The following is a 17,906-nucleotide window of genomic DNA, read 5'->3' as shown; positions in this document are numbered from 1 at the left end:
CTGCAGAGACGATCTACTTCGCAGATTAATTGCCGTTAATATCATTGTGCGTCAATGAGAGTGGTCATATTTTGAGAGGGGGTAGAGTTACTGACACATCGATAGTACCGCTGCAGCTTTTGCACGTTCACATCAGGGCATTGCCTTGAAATTTGCAAATTTTTTTTTGTGATAATGCATAAGTTATAGGTGTTGTTTTATAATGTATGTTGGTTTTGCGGAGCGATGATGACCTTGAACCAAATATCAAGCCATTTAAACGCAGATCAAGCTGACTCTTGTATTAGAGTTATCAACCGTCACTAAACTGCAAGGGAGTCAATAAGAAGCTTAATTACTATCTCGATGTAGTGTTGAAGATCGACCAGTGGTGTGCAGAATATCCCTACAGTGATTGCATATATTAGGGCAATACGCCGTACTCCGCACGGAGCACTGGTCAGAACCTTGAATTTTCGGCTGGTTTGAAAAAGTTCGACGAGACCACTACTGTTCACGGAGTTAGAAAGAATAGTATGTACTGGTATTCAACCGTGTATAAAAACACGCATGCTGTCAAAGAATACATGTCTCAAGGATATATTATCAGGATGTCGCTTTTCGACATTCTACATGAACGTTCACAATCTCATCACACTTGAAGCTTAGTCAACCTTGTCCAGCTTCTGCACAACCATGGCGCTGGCAGCACCGCCGCCGTTGCAAATAGCAGCCACACCATACTCGCCGGGCTGCAGCTGGTGGAGCAATGTGACCAAAATACGAGAGCCGGAACTGCCCAAGGCGTGTCCAATCGAGATAGCACCTCCAAGAAGGTTGACCTTGGCGTTTTGCAAGCCGAGAATCTAAGGCATTGTTAGCAGCGATACCGTTATATCTGGTTAGAGGGTACTAACCTTCTCGTTAGCCTTGATCACAGCAGCAAAAGCCTCGTTGAACTCCCAGACTGAGACCTGGTCCTTAGTGATTCCAGCACGCTCCAGCGCAATGGGGACGGCCTTCGCTGGTGCCACGGGGAAGTCCACGGGGTCGATGGCGGCATCGGCAGTCGATACAATGCGAGCAAGAGCACGGTTACCCTTACCAAACTCGCGGGCAAGGTCCTTGCTTCCCAGGACCAAAGCTGAGGCTCCATCATTCATAGTAGATGCATTACCAGCGGTAACGGTGCCAGTGCCGTCCCTGAGGAAGGCCGGCTTCAGGGTCTTCAGTTTATCGGCACGCAGGTTCTCGAACCCTTCATCACGTGAGACAACAGTATCACCCTTCCTGCCCTTGACAGTAACAGGGACAATCTCGTCGGCGAATTTGTTCTCATTCCAGGCCTGCTGAGCACGCTCGTACGAACGGATGGCATACTCGTCCTGTTCCTCGCGCGAGACTTCATACTTCTTGGCTGTCTGCTCTGCACAGATGCCCATATGGAATTGATTATAAACATCCCACAGACCGTCCTTGACCAGACCGTCCTCCAGCTTCAGATCACCGAACGGTGGCAGCTGACCCGCACGCGGCAGATAGTACGGCACCCGGGACATGTTTTCCATTCCTCCCGCAACTTGAGCATCCGCGAGACCAAGCTGAATATTCTGGGCAGCGAGGGCCACCGCCTTAAGACCAGACGCGCACACCTTGTTGACGGTCATGGATTCGACGGTTGGGGCGAGTCCGGCGAAGATGGAGGCTTGACGGGCGGGGGCCTGACCGACGGATCCCTGCAGAACATTCCCCATATAAACATCGGTGATTTTTTCAACTGGCAAGTTCGATTTGCCCACGGCAGACTTGATAGCGGCGGCACCTAGCTCGGGAGCGGAGACGGAGGCGAACGATCCATTGAACTGTTCGGAGGAGCACCTGGTTAGCGGCTTTCTCACATTGAATAAATATAGATAGCCATACGTTAGTAGTAGGCGTCCGCGAGGCACTGAGAATATAAGCATCCTGAATCTCTTTGAGTAACGGGCGTGCGCAACTGAATTGTCTCCGAGATGCGGGGATGGCTGTTCTTTGCGCGAAAAGACGGGCAGACAACCCTGCTGATGTCTGGATAGGCATTTTGGTAGAATAGGAAAAAAGATGCAAATGCTATAGTTTGTATAATCGAGTTCAGAGAAGAAAAGAAGTAAGAAATGAAGAGCTACCCCTCAGACTGTGATAGCACAATAGTTCTATTCGGACTGCGGAACTAAGGCCGCTTCTAGCCGCCACCCGCTGGGCCGAGGTTGTTGCAAGGCACGTGATTTACGCCGATCATGTGATGTCTTACTTAAGCTGTGACGCACCGGCTAGACTATTTTCGACCAGTTTCTCCATCGGGTTTGTTTCTCCAGCTCGGTCTTCAACGCCCTATCCAATTGTTCCTCCTCCCCGGGCATTCATTTCGGTGTCATCGCTTTCCCCGGTCTTTCGTCTCCAGGGTTCCTTTGTCTTTTTGCCTTAACTGGACGAACCCAGCTTGCTTATTTGTCTCTGCGAACTCCTCAAACAAGTGTGTTCTCGCTCATTGCCATCTCATTGTATTCATCTTGACCTTGTTACTCATCTCCGATAGCTCCCCGGTCCTCATCAAACCCCGCCGCCATGTCGACATCCGCTCGCAGACGTCTTATGCGTGATTTCAAGGTGCGTACTCAACGAGTGAAACCAGAGAGCTTCATCTGAGCTCTGATATTATGGTTTTCTTTCCTCGCTTTGATATCCTACGGCCGCCCGAGTTTCTACCGAGTTTCATAGGCTAACGTCATCTGGCTCGACTGCAGCGTATGCAAACCGATCCTCCTGCCGGTGTTTCTGCCTCGCCCGTAGCAGACAATGTTATGACATGGTATGTTCTAATGACGGGCGAGTATGCGCTTGAGAACCATAGACTGATTGGAGTCTCTGGTTATAGGAATGCCGTCATTATCGGCCCTGCTGACACTCCCTTCGAGGATGGTACCTTCCGTCTGGTCATGCATTTCGAAGAGCAATACCCGAACAAGCCTCCCGGTGTCAAGTTCATTAGCCAGATGTTCCACCCCAATGTGTACGGAACGGGTGAATTGTGTTTGGACATTCTCCAAAACCGCTGGAGTCCTACCTATGATGTGGCGGCTATCCTTACCAGCATTCAGAGGTAGGCCGATTTCTTTCCACGCGATCTTTCTCGGCAAGCTTTTTCTGTGGTGCTAATGTTCGTCCTTCTCTCAGTTTACTGAATGACCCGAACACGTCATCCCCCGCAAACGTGGAAGCCTCGAACCTCTACAAAGACAACCGAAAGGAATACGTCAAACGTGTACGTGAGACCGTCGAGAAGAGTTGGGAAGACTAGCGGGTCGTCTCTTGCAGATGGCACCCGTCTTTCCCGTTTTCCTATCTTGTCTTCTTTCCTTGGGTCTATGGGGTTTTTCCTTTCCTTCACCCATGAAGCAGTGCTCTCCGTTTCCCCGTCATGAACTTTCTTCGCATCATTTTTATGGAGGCCTCGGTTTATGACGGTATGACTATCTGAATGTCTATAGGTTTCTCGGGGATTCGCCTTGTCGGATGGTATGCACAGCGCGGGGTTCAGGCGCCTGGTGAATTGGCTTTGGAATAATATCTACTGGTATGCTTTGTTGCTTTGTAGATAGCTTGCATTTGTGTGATAACTTCTGCTATATATTCAGGTCTGAAATGCATAATGAATAGTGAATTGTATCCTGGTCTTGTCTACTGTTTTGCGTGTAATGTACTCCGATCCGATGCGGGACAAATGCCAAGCCTTTTCCCCAACGGTCGCTATTGGTGCCTTGGCGCCTGAATAATTTGTAGCTGAACACTGGCCATTCTTCTCCAGCCTTCAAGATTCCGGCCAGTTTCTCTAACTCCGTACTGTCTTTTATCAACTTCTTTCATTCTTTCTTTGCTCTTATTTACTTACCTTCGCGTCCTTCTCTGGCCTGTCCAACTAGGGCGTCACCGCCTGTCCCCTCGCCGCCCACTTTTCTCGGCACGTGAACCCCTGACCCAAAACAGACAGACAAGCCACGAGCCTCTCGTCGATCTTGGAATCCTTACTACTTACACCACTGCTTCGTCTTTCTCTGCGCCTTGCCTGAAGACGGGCCTGAGGATCGTGTTTCCCCTCGAGGGGCTCTCTCGCTATTGTTTTAAACCCATCTTCTCGACCAGAGTACTGGGTCGGAGTCAAGCAATATGTGAGTGCGGGTTCACCGCTCCAATGCGTCTGACTGTGCAGGTGAACTGATATGGTGTGCCTTTCTCCAATGACAGGTCATCTGGACCGAATACCATTAAGGGTACGTCTGTCTTGCCCGTCAATCCACTCGATGACGATGCTAACCGCCTTGGTACACAGTCGTTGCGAGGTTTCGACCGCAGAATAAGGTGGAATTGGCATCGGGAGGACAACCGATTGTGAATTTTGAAAATGAGGAGACATGTAGCATCAGCGTGAGTTTTTACTCTTCTGGGTCACATGGAGTTAGGGTCTATCGTGGGCTAAACTATACCTCTGGTGCAGTCTCAGGAGGGATCGGGTGACTTCACCTTCGATCGCGTGTTCCCCATGGACTCGTTGCAAACGGACATCTTCGAGTACTCCATTCGCCCTACGGTTGACGATATCTTGAATGGTTACAACGGAACGGTGTTTGCCTATGGTCAGACCGGTGCAGGAAAGTCGTATACGATGATGGGTTCAGATATCGAAGACGACACCGGGAAGGGTATCATTCCACGTATTGTCGAGCAGATCTTCGCCAGCATCTTAACGAGCCCGAGTAACATCGAATACACTGTCCGCGTTAGTTACATGGAAATTTACATGGAACGGATTCGCGACTTGTTGGTCCCCCAGAACGACAACCTGCCGGTTCACGAAGAGAAGTCGAGAGGTGTTTATGTCAAGGGACTTGTTGAGGTCTATGTGTCCAGTGTGCAAGAGGTTTATGAGGTTATGCGACGTGGTGGTGCGGCCAGAGCTGTGGCAGCTACCAACATGAACCAGGAGTCTTCGCGGTCCCATTCGATCTTCGTTATTACCATTACGCAGAAAAACCTCGAGACTGGATCTGCGAAGAGTGGTCAGCTCTTTTTGGTCGATTTGGCTGGTAGTGAAAAAGTTGGCAAGACCGGTGCCAGTGGACAGACGCTTGAAGAGGCGAAGAAGATCAACAAGAGTTTGAGTGCTCTTGGAATGGTCATCAACGCACTGACTGATGGAAAATCGACACATATTCCGTACCGTGACTCCAAGCTTACCCGTATCTTGCAGGAAAGTTTGGGAGGTAACTCGCGAACAACCTTGATCATCAACTGCTCTCCCAGTAGTTACAATGACGCTGAAACGATCTCGACTCTGCGTTTCGGTGTGCGGGCTAAGTCGATTAAGAACAAGGCGAAGGTGAATGCAGAATTGAGTCCGGCAGAGTTGAAGCAGCTTCTACGGAAAGCACAAACACAAGTGACGAGCTTCGAGAACTATCTTTCAGCACTGGAGTCGGAAGTTCACGTATGGCGAAGCGGAGAGAACCTTCCCAAGGAACGATGGACACCAGCTCGGAGCGAGACCATGGCCATTGCAAAGACCGAAAAGCCACGGCCTGCTACACCATCCCGGTTACAAGAGGTTCCTCGTGCCGAAACGCCGCGCCCCGACTCGAGAATGGGAGACCGCTCCAGCACGCCTAGTCTCGTACTAGAGAAAGACGAAAGGGACGAATTCTTGAGACGGGAGAACGAACTTCAGGATCAGATTGCAGAGCGGGAGTCTCATATCGTGAATGTTGAACGGAATCTGCGTGAGGCTCGGGAGGAGCTGAAGGGTCTCAAGGAGAACTCCGCCCGCTCGGGCAAGGACAACGACAAGTTGAACACTGAGATCAATGAACTCCGTATGCAGCTGGAGAAGGTGTCTTACGAAGGCAAGGAGGCATCGATCACCATGGACAGCCTTCGCGAGGCCAATGCAGAACTCACAGCGGAATTGGACGATGTCAAGCAGCAACTTCTTGATGTGCGCATGAAGGCTAAGGAGACTACTGCTGCTCTTGATGAGAAGGAAAAGAAGAAAGCGGAGAAGATGGCCAAGATGATGGCTGGTTTCAACCTTGGTGGCGAGATCTTCTCCGACAACGAGCGCAAGCTGCAGGACCTCATCAGCCGCGTGGACTCGCTACACAGTGTCAGTGAAGCTGGCGAAACGATCGCACCGGATGACATCCTCGAACTCCGGGCCAGTCTCTTGGAGACCCAGGGCTTCATCCGCCAGGCAGAACTGACCATGAACGACCGGGGTGAGTTGGGCGAGCTGCAGGACAGCCGTAGAGCGGAAGTCGAACGGAAGCTGGCGGATCTCGAGCGGGAGCATGAGAGTCTTCTGGAGCGGAACTTGGGTGAAGGCGATGTGGCCGAAATCCGTGAGCGACTAGAAAAACTCCACGTTACTCGCAAGGAGGATGAGGTCCAGGCAGCTGAGAAATTGCGCGATGAAATCACCCGCAAGGATAAGGAACTCAATAAGTTACAGCAGTCGTTGGCGGATTCGCAATCCCGGGTTTCTACGAACGGTGCTGCTGGCAAGAACCTGCAGCAGCAGATTGCTGAGTTTGATGCCATGAAGAAGTCGCTGATGCGCGATTTGCAGAACCGTTGTGAGCGGGTGGTGGAACTCGAGATATCGCTGGATGACGCACGTGAGCAATACAACAATGTGCTGCGGTCGTCGAACAACCGGGCACAGCAAAAGAAGATGGCGTTCTTGGAGCGCAACCTGGAGCAGCTCACCCACGTGCAGCGGCAACTGGTTGAGCAGAACAGCAGTTTGAAGAAGGAGGTTGCGATTGCGGAGCGGAAGCTTATTGCTAGAAACGAGCGGATTGCCAGCTTGGAGAGCCTGCTACAGGAAAGCCAGGAGAAACTCACCCAGGCCAATCACCGGTATGTCTTTGTTTCCCTTGGTTCTATTTTGACGGGTCATACTGACCATAACCAGATTCGAGGCGCAGTTGACGGCTGTCAAAGAGAGACTGGAGGCTGCGAAACAGGGCTCGACGAGAGGGCTTCCTACCATGGATGGTAGCGGCGGGTTCAGCTTTGCTGGGTCGAGGATCGCGAAGCCACTCCGTGGCGGAGGAGGATCGGAGAGCAGTGCTCCCAACTCGGCTGTCGCAGGAGTCCAATCGCAGGAGACGACGGGAAAGCGCACCAGCTGGTTCTTTGATAGACGATGATCCACGACTATTTTTGTTTTGTTTTCTTTTCTATCCTGCCCCTGTCTAACCCCGAACATCTCGGGCTTTTTCATTTTGGCACCTGAATTTCTACCGGATATCCTGCATGATGTTGATGTTGTTGTCCGCCTTTTTCTTTTGTCATGTCATGTTGACCGATAACGCTGTCGAACGAAGTCTATTTTGGCGCTGTTTATATTCCTGTGTATTCTCTCCTTTTGGTACATTACGCCAGCCCTACCTTGTCATGGTTTTGACCGATACCCTTGTACACCAAGATAGAACATTGAGGTAGTTGGTGATCATGGCGAAATTGTTCATATTATGTTGATTCTACGTTCTTAAACTTCCTGTTATGGTAGTCACTACTCCTCAATAGCCCCAGGTTCAGTCTTCACTTCATCGCCACCCACCTCGGCCTTCTCCTTCACCTCTCCCGACCCATCCCCACCTAAAAGCGCCAACAGCCCAATTTCCCGTTCAATACTCCTCTTCAATGCTTGATCCGCCTCAGCTACTCCATTCGCCCCGAAAATCTCGTCCATCTCCTCCAGCGTCCGGCCCTTGGTCTCAGGAACTAGGAAGATAACATATAACACGGCGAGCGTCGTGATACACCCGAAGAAGATGAAGGTGCCGTAATCGGAGGCTTTGATGAAAGGGGAGGTGAAGAGACCGACGGCGAAGTTGTTCAACTATCCAGGTACGCTATGTTAGATTGCGATACTGTGAACAAGGTGAAGACGGATTTACCCAGTTACTACTTCCGCCAATACTCACGCCCTTAGCACGCATACTTAGGGGGAAGACTTCAGAGACGATAATCCATGAAACGGGCCCTGCAACATTAGCGCCCCATGACCCCAGCCCATCCACACATGAAAAGAGAAACTCACCCCACGAATACGCAAAATTAATAATGAAAATCCACACGAAAACAACTGCCGCCCATCCCGCTCCAGGGTTATTCTCGAAATTCCCCGAATACGACCCGATAATCCCCGCCACGATGAAATGGCATACCGCCATCCCTACTCCGCCGGCAATTAGGATCGTTCGGCGCCCGACGTTGTCGACCCAGAGGACGGCGGGGATAGTGAAGACGAATTCGAAGATGCCGGCTATGCCGGTTGCGAGGAGGGAGGTGGTGTTTTCGCCTAGGTGCAGGTTTTCGAAGACTTGGGGGCTGATTTTGTTAGAGATGGTGTATGGGGTTGGTGTGTGCAACTCACGCGTAGTAGTTGATTGCTGGTAGTGTTAGCAGTGATTCCTTTGTGTATTTGACTCGGGTAGGTTCTTACCATTGATGCCATTAAACTGCTGCGCAAACATAATCAAGCACTGCTAGAGTCAGCTCAGCAATATATAAGCCACCCACAGAGACATACAGCAACAGTAGTCCTCTTACGCATCGACTTATTCGTAACAAGCGATGCATAATCCCTCACCCCAATCATAAACCGACTCTTAAACGACCCATCCTGATACTGCGGATACTTCTTCCTCGCGGTCTCGACCTCGAACATCCGCAGCGCCTTGATTTCGAGGAACTCAATCCGAACGAGTAAATCGTCGGGTGATGTGTCGCGCAGTCGGGCTAGTGTGTGAAGGCATTCTTCCTCGCGGCCGGTGTTCATTAAATGGCGTGGAGATTGCGGCATGAAGAGCATCATGCCGAAGGCGAGGAGCAGAGCGGGGAGGATTTGGATGCAGACAGGAATTTCCCAGGCTGCGACGGATTGGGTAGCGCCGGTGCCGCCGATGTAGTTTGTGCCGTAGCCAATCTGGTCAACTGTTAGATGCGCGTCTCTTGTCCAGATGTCGAGGTTGCTCACCCAGAAGCTAGTCATGATGCCGAAGGTGATGGCGAGTTGTTGTACGGCGACTAGTGAGCCGCGGATTTCAGGAGGTGCCTGGATCAGTGAGCAATTGCCAGATAATCATCAGATTGGGAACGTACCAGCTCTGCATTATACAACGGCACGATCATGCTCAGATTACCAACTCCTAAACCAGTCACGAATCGACCAGCATACACAAAGTCGGGGTTCTGGGTGCATGCCTGCACAATAACACCCACGCAGAAGATAACCACAGCAACGACGACCGTTACCCGTCGTCCAAGAGCATCAGCCAGATATCCGTTCAATAGTGTACCAACCCACGCTCCCAGTTCGAGAATCGATGTAAGCATTCCTTGGCCGATGCCGGGTTCTGCGGCGTATCCTTGTGTCTGTTTATGTTAGATAGTACTTGCGACAGGAATAGGCATGCGTACAGCTTTAATGAAAGAGCTCATAGTCAAGATCTGCGCGAACATTCCCTGGTTATCTGCATTGGTTAGTCCTGACACCGGAGCGTATAGTCGAGGTAGATACCACGTACATCCATAAACCAACCCCCCAAGCGAAGCAAACAGCGCAATTCCGAATGTCTTCTTGCTGCTAACCAAGCCACGCCATCCGACTTTGTTCCCGGCCAATTCGGCCCGTCTGGCTGAGACGCCGACGGCATCGACAGGAGCGCCCATGATGAGTCCAAGTGAGTCCAATGTTAAAACAGCTAGGCACCTGTCAGTGACCTGTCAAGTAAAAATAAAAAAAAAAAAGCCACCTCCGAGGGAGCATGTCATTTATATTATGCGCCATATACGCCATAGTAGGAGTATATATGCACCCCATGTCTAACTAGTATAACCGTGACTTTAGCCGGGCCAACCCCGGATTGCGCCCCGTGGGGGTGCGGAGAGAATATCACCCGGAGTTTTTCCAGCGGGCTGGGCCGTGTTGGAGCGGGGATTGTCTGGAGATTTAGCCGGTGTCTTATGATAGAGTAGGTTAATTGTGATAAAGAGCTCGTATTATGCCGGTGCAAAAAACAACTCCTCAGTGGCGAACCCCCCCCTACCTTCTGAGCGAGTTCCCGCACTGCGGAAAACTCGAATCTTATATTTAACTTCACGCGGAATCGATTAATACTACTTTCAACGTTGTTCTCCCCAGTTGTCGTTGGCAATGGGGGGTGCAAAGAAGAAAGGGGTGGTTGGAGCCGCATCTCCGTGGCCTAACCACTCATATAATCATAAGGACCACGACCAATGCGCCCATGCAGCTGCTATCCTTACAGAAACAGCGGAGCTGAAGCAAATTGCTGACCGGACCCAGGGATTACCTCCCAGGGATCTATTCATCCGGTTCATGAGTTCGGTTGAAGACCTTGCAGCAAAGGTGCGCGACCGCATCAGCAACAATGGTAGTGAAGACCATGACGGCCAGAAAAAGGTGCTTGAACAAATCCAAACCATGTTCGATAAGCAGACACAGGAGATGAAAGCTTTACAATGGCAGCCCCCAAAAGTAACCAGCAGCCCCCCAGCATCTAGTCCCTCCGGCCATGCAAAATCATTCCGGGATGCGGCTCTAGCAAGTCACCTGACATCAGCAAAATCTTCTTTGGTCTCGGGCTGGGTGCAGGGCAACACCAATGGATCTGTCGGTACGAATGGAACACCAAGCACCTCTCCAAGCAGCCCAGCAACACCATTCCCACTGAAAACAGACCTGGAGATCCATATCCGAAGCACTGATCGCCAAATTGTTGACCCATTGCGCCACCAGAAGGAGGCCAGGGTCGTGGAGCGAGCAAACCGTGCTATTAAAGAATCAAACAACAGTATCATTGCCCACCGATCAGTCTCAACAGGCCGCATCCTCCCCAGTGGGGACATCATCCTACGTGCAGAGAGCCTGGAGGATGTGGAACAACTGGTCAGAGCAGCAAAAGACTGGTGCTGTGCCTTTGGAGATAATGCAACCATCAAAAGAAGAACATACCGTGTTGTCATGAATGGCGTCAACTGCCATCTTGACCTAGCAGCTGCACCAGCTCGCATAAAGGCCGATAACCTAGGGCGTCTGGCCTCTGCCCCCACAACAATCACATATACTGGATGGCTCCTTGGCCCCCGACATATAGCAGAACATAAACCAGAAACATCCAAGCTAATTGTTGAGTTTGATAATGATCGAGCTGCCAACATTGCCATACTGCTTGGCCTGGCACTTGATGGCCGCGACCACCCATGTGAATACTACGACCAAACTCATCGGATCCAGCAGTGCTTCAACTGCCAAGCATATGGCCACATAGCTCGAAACTGCAAGCGACCTACCTCATGTGCATACTGTGCACAAAACCATTCCTCTCAGGAATGTCCCACAGCAAGAGACCGCACTAAGGCCCAATGTGCAGTCTGCCAGAAACAGAACACTAAGCGAAGTGAGAAGGTCTCAGGGGACCATTTTGCCTTTGACCGCAGCTGCCCAGCCCGTGTGGAACAGGTGGAGATTGCACGTCATAACAGAGCCAGTGGACGTGGATGGTATGAGAGTGCTCCAGTCTCCCTCAGCTCTGTAGCCCTCTCAGGGGAGGAACAAGACCCCACCCCTGCAGAAGCTGCAGAACACCACACTCAACGCCGTGGCCCAGGCCGACCCAGAAAGAGCAATAAAAGACCTCGCACAGAAGATGAACCTGAACTAAACAGTGTTATGGCGGATACCCAACCAGAAATGGAGACAAACACCCAGACCCAAACTCTGCAGCTCAGGGAGGGCCCTCGCCAACAGTCCAGAGCAAGAGCTCTCAGACAGACCAGAAACCGAAGCAAAAGCTATACCCAGCACCATGGTCGAGAGTCCGATGATGAGCAAAACCAGTATCCCTCCAATGAAGACCAAATGGAGGAGGAACTGTGATCAATAATGGACCCTAAACAAATTCGAATCCTGCAGGCCAACTGCTGGAAATCACGAGAGAAAGTGATGATACACCTCTTTGGTGAGAAAGAGGTGCGCGACCTAGAGATCCTGGCTATCCAGGAGCCCTACATCAACAGACACACAAACCAAGTGACCACATATTCACAAATGCTTGGAAACCGCTTTCACCTCCTGATCAAGCCTACTAGCAAGGACACTAATGGGGCTAATATGCCACGGGTATGCTTCTTTGTTAGCAAGGCACTGGATCCAAAGAGGTGGGTGATAAAGCATCATACGAAGGACCTGAGCACCTTGACACTTCACACAAAAATAGGCCCCATACATATTCATAACGCATACAATCCCAGCCCTGCAACAGGCCAACCCAGTGTCATTGGTGCATTGCACAATGCACTGGCTGAATATCCCAACCAAAAACATATGGTAGTGGGCGACTTTAACCTCCATCATCCGATGTGGGCCCGACCTGACTACAACCACCGCCATGAGGAAGCAGATGATCTCATCAGGGTAGCTGAAGACCACGGCTTAGAACTGCTTACACCACCAGGCACCATTACATATGAGAAGTATACAGGCAGAGGTAGTCACCAGACTACAATTGACCTGGCATGGGCCACCGCTGAGGTAACAGATCTCCTGGTGCACTGTCAAGACCGACGGGACTGGATGCATGCAGCAGACCACATACCGATTCTCACAGAATTGGATATATCTGTGCAGAAAGCTCCAGAGAGGCTAAAGATGAAGTGGCAGGAAGCTGACTGGGATGCCTTCCTGAAGGCATTGACCACAAACCTCCAGCCCACATGCTCCCTAACTACCACCAAGGAGATAGACACCACAGTCGACCACCTGATCAGAACCATCCAGCAATCTGCAGAGGGCACAGTCCCTGTAGCCAAGATCACTCCCTACTCCCGCCCAGGATACCCTCTGGAACTGAAGAGACTACGCAACAATGTTAACCGCACACGGCGCTGGGCTACCTCTGGCCAGGAGGAAGATATCAAGGCATTCCATCAGGCCAGGCACAGACTGGGCCGAGAAACCACTAAACTGAGCCGGAACAACCACCGGAGCCGTGTGGAGGAGGCAACTGAGTCAATAGAAGGCTTCTGGAAACTAGCCCGATGGGCACGCCGCCGTGGAGGTGTCCAACCAACCTACACACCAACTCTTCATGCGGGGAACCAAGCATATGACACTCCAGAAAGGAAAGCACAGGCGCTGCAGGAGGCTCTATTTCCCCCAATTCCTGAGGCAGATCTCTCAGACATCCCTGGCTATGAATACCCTGAACCACTACAGATGCCTACCATCACAGAGAAAGAGGTCTGTCAGGCAGTCCAGCGGGCTGCACCAAACAAGGCCCCCGGTCCTGATGGAATACCGAACCTGACATTACATCGCGCCATAGCCATTCCGGCCTTCCTAAGTCACCTCACCAACCTGTTCAATGCATGCCTGCAGTTGGGATACTGCCCAGAGCACTTCCGAAAGTCAACTACAGTGGTACTGCGAAAACCTGGCAAACCGGACTATGCAGATCCAAAGGCATACAGACCAATAGCCCTGCTTAATACAATTGGAAAAGCATTAGAGGCAGTTATTGCAACCCGCATAAGCTATATGATTGAAGCATACAGTCTCCTACCACAGACCCATGTTGGTGGCCGCAGAGGGAGATCATGTGAACATGCTATTCACCTCCTGCTGGAACGAGTCCATGCATCATGGCGTACTGGTGCATTGGTAGCCACACTGCTCACCTTGGATGTTAGTGGTGCATTTGACAATGCTGCACATGAACGCTTGATCCATAACCTCCGGAAACGAAGGGTCCCAATCAATGCTGTCAACTGGATAGCAAGCTTCCTACACCACCGCATCACAGATATTGTACTGATGGAGGGTGCAACAGGCCAGTTTACCACAAACACAGGCATACCCCAAGGCTCACCTCTCTCTCCAATTCTTTACCTGTTCTACAATGCAGACCTAATCGACCGAATACATGAGGCTTACCCTGGAAAAGCTATGGTGACTGGCTACATTGATGATATATGCATACTTGTCTGGAGCCGAGCTGCTGCAGCTAACTGCCGACGTCTTGAGCAAATACACAAGATAGCAGAACAATGGGAAACTCAACATGCCTCCAAGTTCGCCCCAGCAAAATATGGCCTGATACATCTATGGCGGAAGGTCCGAGGTGTTCCTAGACCCTTGAGCTCAACCAATGCTTCAGTCAAAGTGCAAGGGGTAGAGGTTAAGCCAGTGCCTACCCTTCGCTACCTTGGTGTCCAGTTAGACCAGCATCTCACTGGCATGAAGCAAATTGAACACGCCCAAGTTAAAGCAACTGAAATGATAGCAGCGCTCCGCTCCATAGCAGGCTCAACCTGGGGAATTACCCTATCCCATCTCCGCCAAATGTACACGGCAGTGTTGTGGCCACAGATCACATTTGCCAGTTCCACATGGTTCATACGGGCTGGATGGGGCTTCAAGGCGGCAGAAAATGCTGCTAGGAAAGCCTTGGAATCTATCCAGCACAAGGCCCTCTATAGGATTGCTGGTGCATTCAGAACAACCTCTCGAGCTGCTTTAGAGATATGTCTCAACATACATCCTCCAATGATTGCACTGGAACGCGCGGCTAAAGAATCATATCTCCGGATAGCCACCTCTCCCCTTATGGCCACCCTCATTGAGATACGCCACTCTGGCCAACGACCAGCACCAAAGAATGCATGGGAACGACGGCGACACATGCAATGGGCCACCACCCCAGAACACGACCCTCTGACATCACCGCTAGAACGGTGGGGACGGCGAATTGCAATCCCTCAGAACAGACTGGAGGTTATACACCCACATGTGACCCCTCCATGGTGGTCAGGTCTGGAATCCCACATAGCAGAAACTCGGGAAGATGCCTTAACAGCTCACCAAGCCACTGTACATAGCGGCGCTGACATCATTGCATACACAGATGGCAGCTTGACAGAACAGGGAGTTGGGGCAGCAGTGGTTTCACCTCTAGGGCGCCAGGCAGTTCACATTGGCTTCCCAGCTACTCATACTGTATATGCAGCGGAATTGCGAGGCATAGAGATGGCTCTCACCCAAATAGGCAACATGTTCAGACTGACATCACAACGTTCCCATCGGGCCTATACAGCAATCATCTTTACAGACAATCAGGCGGCAATTCAAGCATGTTCAGCTCCAGGAAGGTCTTCTGGCCAATATATCCTGAGCAAGATTACACGCACTGCATCTCAACTACAGGAGCGCGGCTGGGATATACAGCTGTATTGGCTCCCGGGTCATGAAGGCATCTATGGCAATGAGTATGCTGATGCTCTTGCAAAAGAAGCCGCTAACTCCCCAGCACCCAACCCCAACGGTGTGGAGGAGCTCACTCTCAAAGCTAGCATCCGAAGAACCCTCCGCATAGAAGCAGCAAGTGCATGGAAGTCTGAATGGGCTACCTCCACCCATGGGAACTCCCTCCGTCGTCTATGGAAAGAACCCTCAAAAGCACCGATGCAACTATATCAAGGCCTACGAAGAGCCGCCACATCAGTCCTCATTCAAATGCAAACTGGGAAGATTGCGCTGGCTAGTTATCTTGGCACCTTTAACGCTATGGAATCAACTGAATGCTCTTGTGGACGTGGCCTTCAAGATATACGCCACGTTCTCCTCCACTGTACAAACCAGGCAGGACCCCGGATGCGCCATCTTACACAGGGATCAAGGCGGGAGCTGGATTACCGGGCCTACCTAACACAGCCAGACCTGGTACCAAAAGCAGTGCGCTTCATGCTTGAAACAGGCCTCCTAGGCCAGTTTCAAACTCTACCAACCACATACCGAGTCACAACAACAGACTTGGGGCAACCGGCAGCATAGCGCAGCCGAGGTTACACGCTTGCAGAAGTAGGGAAGGAAACGAGACAGTATCCAACAATCCCATGGATCTTCGTGGCCATGGGAACAGCAGCACGAAAACCAGCAGCACGGGATATACAACAAGCGGAATGAGATATCAGGATATGTGTATAAAGGCGACGATGTACATAGAGACTACCATTACGGCGGCTTACCCGGCTGCCCCGCAGGACCTGCCGCCACTCGGCCTATAGGGCTGACAGATGCGTGTATGAATAATAATAATAATAATAATAATAATAATAATTATGCCGGTGCCGTGCCGGACACGGACATAGCGCTATATTAAGGATTCTTTGGAGGATTGTTTAGAGGATTCTTCCGGCTCGAACGGCATTGAACCTTATTAAATGCTTGAATGAATGTCACATGGATACCAAATATATGAAAACAAAGATAATAGCAAGCTATACTATGTCCCGTTCATGGACTCTTCCCAATAATACCCTACACACGCTCACCTAAACATCCCCCCATGCAAATCTCGCTTAGTCGACCCCGAACCGGAATCCGACTTGCTCGGCGTAATCAGGCTAGTAGCGTTCCGAATCATCTCCGTTACCTTGGAAATATCCTCCAGACTGATGACCTTTTCAGGCCTAGTCCAGCCAAGCTCAGCGGGCAGACGTTCATTTTCTACCACAGTCAGCATTCACGCTCCAATCCTCATCATTTGAGAGAGAGAAAAAAAAATAATATATATACCAAAGAAATACTCCACCAGCGACCGATTGACTCTGCCATGCTGAATATCCCCAAACGCAATAACCGGCGCCGCAACCTCGCCCAGACTGAACTCCTCCATCGAAGAGGTAAATGTGTAGTTCGGGTTCGACGCGCGCGACTGGATCTGCCGCGCCAACTTGCCATTGGCGAGCATCGTGGCGTCAAGAACGGGCTTCTTCCAGTAGGCTTTTGTTTTGTCGAAGATGGTGGAGTTGAAGACGTGGTTGTTGCCGTAGTAGGCGTCGGAGCGGCTCATGCTTGCATCGTGCTCGAGCACGTTGTGCCGGTTAAGGTTGTCCCTGCTACTTGTTAGCACCTGCAAACAAACCATACCCATATCGAGACTGCACTTACAAGGTAAAGTAAGTAGCATTTGGCTCCGGATTCGCAACCAGCGCCATGTCAAACATCAAACTTCCCAACGAGGCGTTGAAGTTCAATCCCTCCGACAAACCCTTGATAACGACTTCACGAGTGAGGTTGCGGCCATCGTGTGGGAGGAAGCCATGGTTGGATAGCGTGTTTAGCATGGGACAGGGACCGCGGACTTAGTCTCTGTTAGCTCATTTCATCCCAGACATACAGAGTATGGAAGGACGTACAGTCACCGTGGCCGGCGGGCTTCCAGTTATCTAGCGAAGCCATACCAAAGTGAGGGCTTGCTGTAGCCAGGGCAGCAGAAAGAATGGTAGAAACAATAGAGACCTTCATATTTGCTGTATGTATGGCTTTGAAATCAGTAAAAGAAGAGTAGCCATCCTGCTGGACGCCTCGGGGTATTTATCTTCACCATTTCTAACCGTTTACTATATAAAATAGGCATCCAATTTTCCAGAATGGAACCCCATAATAAGAGTAGCAAATCAATTCATCCCGTTTCATATCTCTGGTTCACGGACTGCTTCTACGATTCAGGAAAGCTCGTACTCGAACTTGTTACCCGATTAAGATATCGTCCGGCTTCGTATCCGTTCGTATTCGTTGCCGCTTTGGGAGGGTTGGGGATGGCGAGATAGGCTCCAAGGTGTGTACAGAAATAGATCCATCTTTGAAATTGCATGGCTAAAGTACGTTTCGGTAAGTCTTTACAGTAGGAGATGAGATGTTGTGCATACACGTGTCCAAAGGGCAAGCAATTATCATAACATTAGAACATCAAAAACTGCCTACAATCACCAGGCAAACATATACCAACTCCACAACTACAACACGC

At 50.7% G+C, this 17,906-nt stretch overlaps 5 protein-coding genes across 5 annotated transcripts; 2 read left to right on the top strand and 3 right to left on the bottom strand.

Annotated features, from left to right (window-relative positions):
- Nucleotides 1–644: 644 nt before the first annotated feature.
- On the bottom strand, nucleotides 645–2,058 carry ACHE_10047S (thiolase family protein; the record flags this gene model as incomplete). The annotated part of the gene is made up of 3 exons (XM_043279630.1): nucleotides 645–845; nucleotides 897–1,841; nucleotides 1,903–2,058. 3 exons carry the CDS (start codon nucleotides 2,056–2,058, stop codon nucleotides 645–647), a joined length of 1,302 nt encoding a protein of 433 aa, XP_043131167.1.
- Nucleotides 2,059–2,132: 74 nt separating this feature from the next.
- On the top strand, nucleotides 2,133–3,316 carry ubc2 (E2 ubiquitin-conjugating protein RAD6; the record flags this gene model as incomplete). Its single annotated transcript, XM_043279519.1, has 7 exons — nucleotides 2,133–2,154; nucleotides 2,205–2,239; nucleotides 2,293–2,491; nucleotides 2,555–2,625; nucleotides 2,763–2,827; nucleotides 2,894–3,118; nucleotides 3,193–3,316. The coding sequence occupies 7 exons, from the start codon at nucleotides 2,133–2,135 to the stop codon at nucleotides 3,314–3,316; spliced, it is 741 nt and encodes a 246-aa protein (XP_043131166.1).
- Nucleotides 3,317–4,182: 866 nt separating this feature from the next.
- On the top strand, nucleotides 4,183–7,220 carry KLP1 (putative kinesin family protein (KinA); the record flags this gene model as incomplete). The annotated part of the gene is made up of 5 exons (XM_043279408.1): nucleotides 4,183–4,184; nucleotides 4,261–4,286; nucleotides 4,346–4,440; nucleotides 4,511–6,927; nucleotides 6,983–7,220. Coding segments are annotated over 5 exons (2,778 nt in total).
- Nucleotides 7,221–7,585: 365 nt separating this feature from the next.
- ACHE_10044S (putative MFS monosaccharide transporter) lies at nucleotides 7,586–9,750 on the bottom strand (the record flags this gene model as incomplete). Its single annotated transcript, XM_043279297.1, has 9 exons — nucleotides 7,586–7,915; nucleotides 7,974–8,059; nucleotides 8,117–8,406; nucleotides 8,453–8,468; nucleotides 8,522–8,561; nucleotides 8,609–9,133; nucleotides 9,181–9,453; nucleotides 9,499–9,551; nucleotides 9,606–9,750. 9 exons carry the CDS (start codon nucleotides 9,748–9,750, stop codon nucleotides 7,586–7,588), a joined length of 1,758 nt encoding a protein of 585 aa, XP_043131164.1.
- Nucleotides 9,751–16,424: 6,674 nt separating this feature from the next.
- ACHE_10043S (putative peroxidase) lies at nucleotides 16,425–17,404 on the bottom strand (the record flags this gene model as incomplete). The annotated part of the gene is made up of 4 exons (XM_043279186.1): nucleotides 16,425–16,603; nucleotides 16,673–16,992; nucleotides 17,048–17,240; nucleotides 17,296–17,404. 4 exons carry the CDS (start codon nucleotides 17,402–17,404, stop codon nucleotides 16,425–16,427), a joined length of 801 nt encoding a protein of 266 aa, XP_043131163.1.
- Between the last annotated feature and the right edge of the window lie 502 nt (nucleotides 17,405–17,906).

Source organism: Aspergillus chevalieri, chromosome 1 (genome assembly GCF_016861735.1).
Source record: "Aspergillus chevalieri M1 DNA, chromosome 1, nearly complete sequence".
NCBI lineage: Eukaryota > Fungi > Ascomycota > Eurotiomycetes > Eurotiales > Aspergillaceae > Aspergillus > Aspergillus chevalieri.
Note: the sequence above shows the minus strand (reverse complement) of the source record. Positions and strands in the feature narration are given on the sequence as shown.